This window comes from Elgaria multicarinata, chromosome 11 (genome assembly GCF_023053635.1).
Source record: "Elgaria multicarinata webbii isolate HBS135686 ecotype San Diego chromosome 11, rElgMul1.1.pri, whole genome shotgun sequence".
Classification (NCBI taxonomy): Eukaryota; Metazoa; Chordata; class Lepidosauria; order Squamata; family Anguidae; genus Elgaria; species Elgaria multicarinata.
In genome coordinates, this window is record NC_086181.1 from 21,927,135 (window position 1) to 21,930,069 (window position 2,935).

Genomic DNA, 2,935 nt, shown 5'->3' on the forward strand with positions numbered 1-2,935 from the left:
AGCTTCACTTCAAGGAGGTGGGCCACATGAGTCTTTGCACAGCGGGTGGTGACAATGCATATTTTCTGGGTCCTTCAGAAAGTTTGCAATTCACCCAGTCATATCTTTAGTGTGGCCTGGGGAATTGCACACTTTCCAGAGGCCCTGAAAAGCATGTGTTGCCTCCCCTCCCCTCGCCAATCAGGGGTGGCCCTCTTAACCTTGCATTATGGCATGACTGAGGGAATTGCAAACTATCTGGAGAACCCAAAAAGCACACTTTGCCATCCCCCCATGCCAGTTGCCCTCCCTGAGCCAATTGTGCCCTCTAAATGCAAGGTTAAGAAGGCATTTAAGGCCCTGATTAATGGGGAGGGGAAGGAGAAAATATGTAATTTCCCCAGCCTTTCAGAAATTTTTGTGAACCGCCCAGAGAGCTTCGGCTATTGGGCGGTATAAAAATGTAATAAATAAATAAATAAATAAATAAAATCCCATGTCAACCCCACCCCCGGCCAATGGGGGCCTTAATTGCCTATACCCCCTCGGGCAGAGAGAAACACACCGTGTCATTAGAATGGAGGGAGAAACTATGCAATTTCCTCAGCTTTAACCATTAACACAGTGAGGGGAAAAGGACAAACAGTGCAGATAAGGACAGACGTGTGCCTGACCTTCTCAAAGACTCGAGAGCAGTCAGGCATGGGCCTCTCCTAGCACTGGGTGTGTCTGCCTGGGCCCACAGGGGCTGGACATGGGGGTGCCTGCTGCCCTCAAGGGCCAAGATGGATTTTCAGTCCAATGCTACTTCTCAGAATTCAGACAGCAAAATTAATTCCATAGCTTCCTTCAAGATCTCTGTTTCCAGCACTAGAATCCAGAAAGGGACCTCAGTAACACAAACAAATAAGTGGAAAGGGGGAAGCAGAGGAAGAAGGGGAATGGGTAGGCGTGCAGACCAGTGAACAGAAGTCAGGTCACACTGAGTGGATTGCTTAGCTACACACACACACACACACACACACACACACACACACAAGAAAAGTCTCGGTAACTTGTTGCTGCTGCTTTTCCTCCGCAAAGCAGTTATTCCTCTCCCCTGCCATGCTCAATATTCTGAACACTGTGTTATGAGACCCCCATAAACTTTCAATATAAAATAAAAATTATTTTAAAAATAAGAAATTTTCATTTTTAAAAAATAAAAATAAAGGGAATAGGAAAACCCCAGTCTTTAAAATAAGGAACATAAGTTTATTTTCTCAAATGATGAGCCCAAAAGGTTGCCAACATATGTTTACAGGAACATTTTTCGGTAATGGAGTATACCCCCCCCCCATTTTTCCTGTGAATTGCCCTTTCTCCTTTCAACTTTAACCAAACTTCCTGAAATTTCCAGGTTATGTAAAGTAGGCATTTACTTCACACACATGCAAATTTCTATATGATCCGTAAAAGCCTGTCAATTTTATTAAGATTACAATGACACACCTCCTCTAAACTTTATTTGATCCTCCTTCTACTGATTGCCTTATTTACTGGAACCACAATAATATGCTCCAATAATATACAACTTTCACATCGGAAATTCACAGAAGAAAACTAAAGAATGTATTTTTAGAAGTGACTCTGGACCCCAACAATTTTGACAAGGACTGTTTGATCTGTTTGTTCCTCATGCTATAGATCACTGGATTCAGCAAGGGTGGAGCCATAGAAAAGATCATGGTAAGCACCAAGTCCACATCTGATCGGGCATCAGAAGCAGGTCTGAGGTAGGCAAAGCATCCAGTGACCAATAAAGTAGAAAAGACAATGAGATGGGGAAGGCAAGTTGAGAAGAACTTTTTTCTTCCCTGCACAGATGGAATTCTTAACACTGCAATGAAGATGTGCACGTAGGTGACAATAACAAAAACAAAGCCACCAAAACCCAAGGCAGCACCTAATACTATCACCCCAGCTTCAACTAGATTTAACTCAGAGCAGATGAGCTTAAGTAAATGTGGAATATCACAGAAGAACTGATTAACAATATTGGAGCAAAAGGGAGTTGCAAAGGTGCTACTTGTGTGCAACCCTCCATATAGTAGGCTACTGATCCATACTACCGCAACCATTTCAATGCAAGCTCTCCAGTTCATCACAATCTGATATTGCAAAGGATTACAAATGGCAACATACCGATCATATGCCATGACTGTGAGGAGGAAGAAATCAGATGTTACAAAGAAGACAAACAAGAGGACTTGTGCAAAACATCCTGAATAAGAAATATGCCTAGTATTCATGAGGGAATTGGCCAAGGACTTGGGAATAATGACTGAAACTGAACTAAGGTCAATAATAGCGAGATTCATGAGAAAGAAGTACATGGGGGTGTGCAGGTGATGGTCAAAGGCTACTGCAGAGATGATGAGAAGATTCCCAGTTAGAGTTGCCAGGTACAATACCAAGAACACAAGGAAGTATAGAATTTGTAGTTCCCGAGTCTCTGAGAAGTCCAGGAGCAGAAACTCTGACACAGAAGACAGATTAGCCATATTCCTTACTGAAATGTTTACCTGTGGAAGTAAACAAAAGGAGAATGACAAATCAATATTATGATATGAAGCTGCATTGTTTGGATTTGCCATTTTATATTATTATTATTATTATTATTATTATTATTATTATTATTATTATTATTATTGTTTCAATATGGTATGCAGATGCAATTTTGAAACATTTACCAAGTTTCCTGAAAACCTAATCCCGATATGTGTGTTTATAAGTGTGTGTGGGGGGGGGGGGGAAGGATAATTTCAACCATTTGAAGTAACTGAATTACAGAGACAATCATAATACAGGACTAACACTAAAACGTTTTCCAGTTATAAAACATCTATAGACCATGCAATCCTTGGCATAATCACAAGCAGGTCTACTAAAAGATGTAAATGCATTAAAGTTGTGT

General features: G+C 41.1%; 1 protein-coding gene across 1 annotated transcript; it reads right to left on the bottom strand.

Moving 5' to 3' along the window:
• Positions 1-1,568: 1,568 nt before the first annotated feature.
• Positions 1,569-2,537, bottom strand: LOC134405411 (olfactory receptor 14A16-like). Its single transcript, XM_063136656.1, has one exon. The coding sequence runs from the start codon at positions 2,520-2,522 to the stop codon at positions 1,569-1,571; it is 954 nt and encodes a 317-aa protein (XP_062992726.1). The 5' UTR covers positions 2,523-2,537.
• Between the last annotated feature and the right edge of the window lie 398 nt (positions 2,538-2,935).

Excerpts from the sequence above, each read along its gene's own strand:
- LOC134405411 (XM_063136656.1), bottom strand. The coding sequence starts at position 2,522 with ATGGCTAATCTGTCTTCTGTGTCAGAGTTTCTGCTCCTGGACTTCTCA.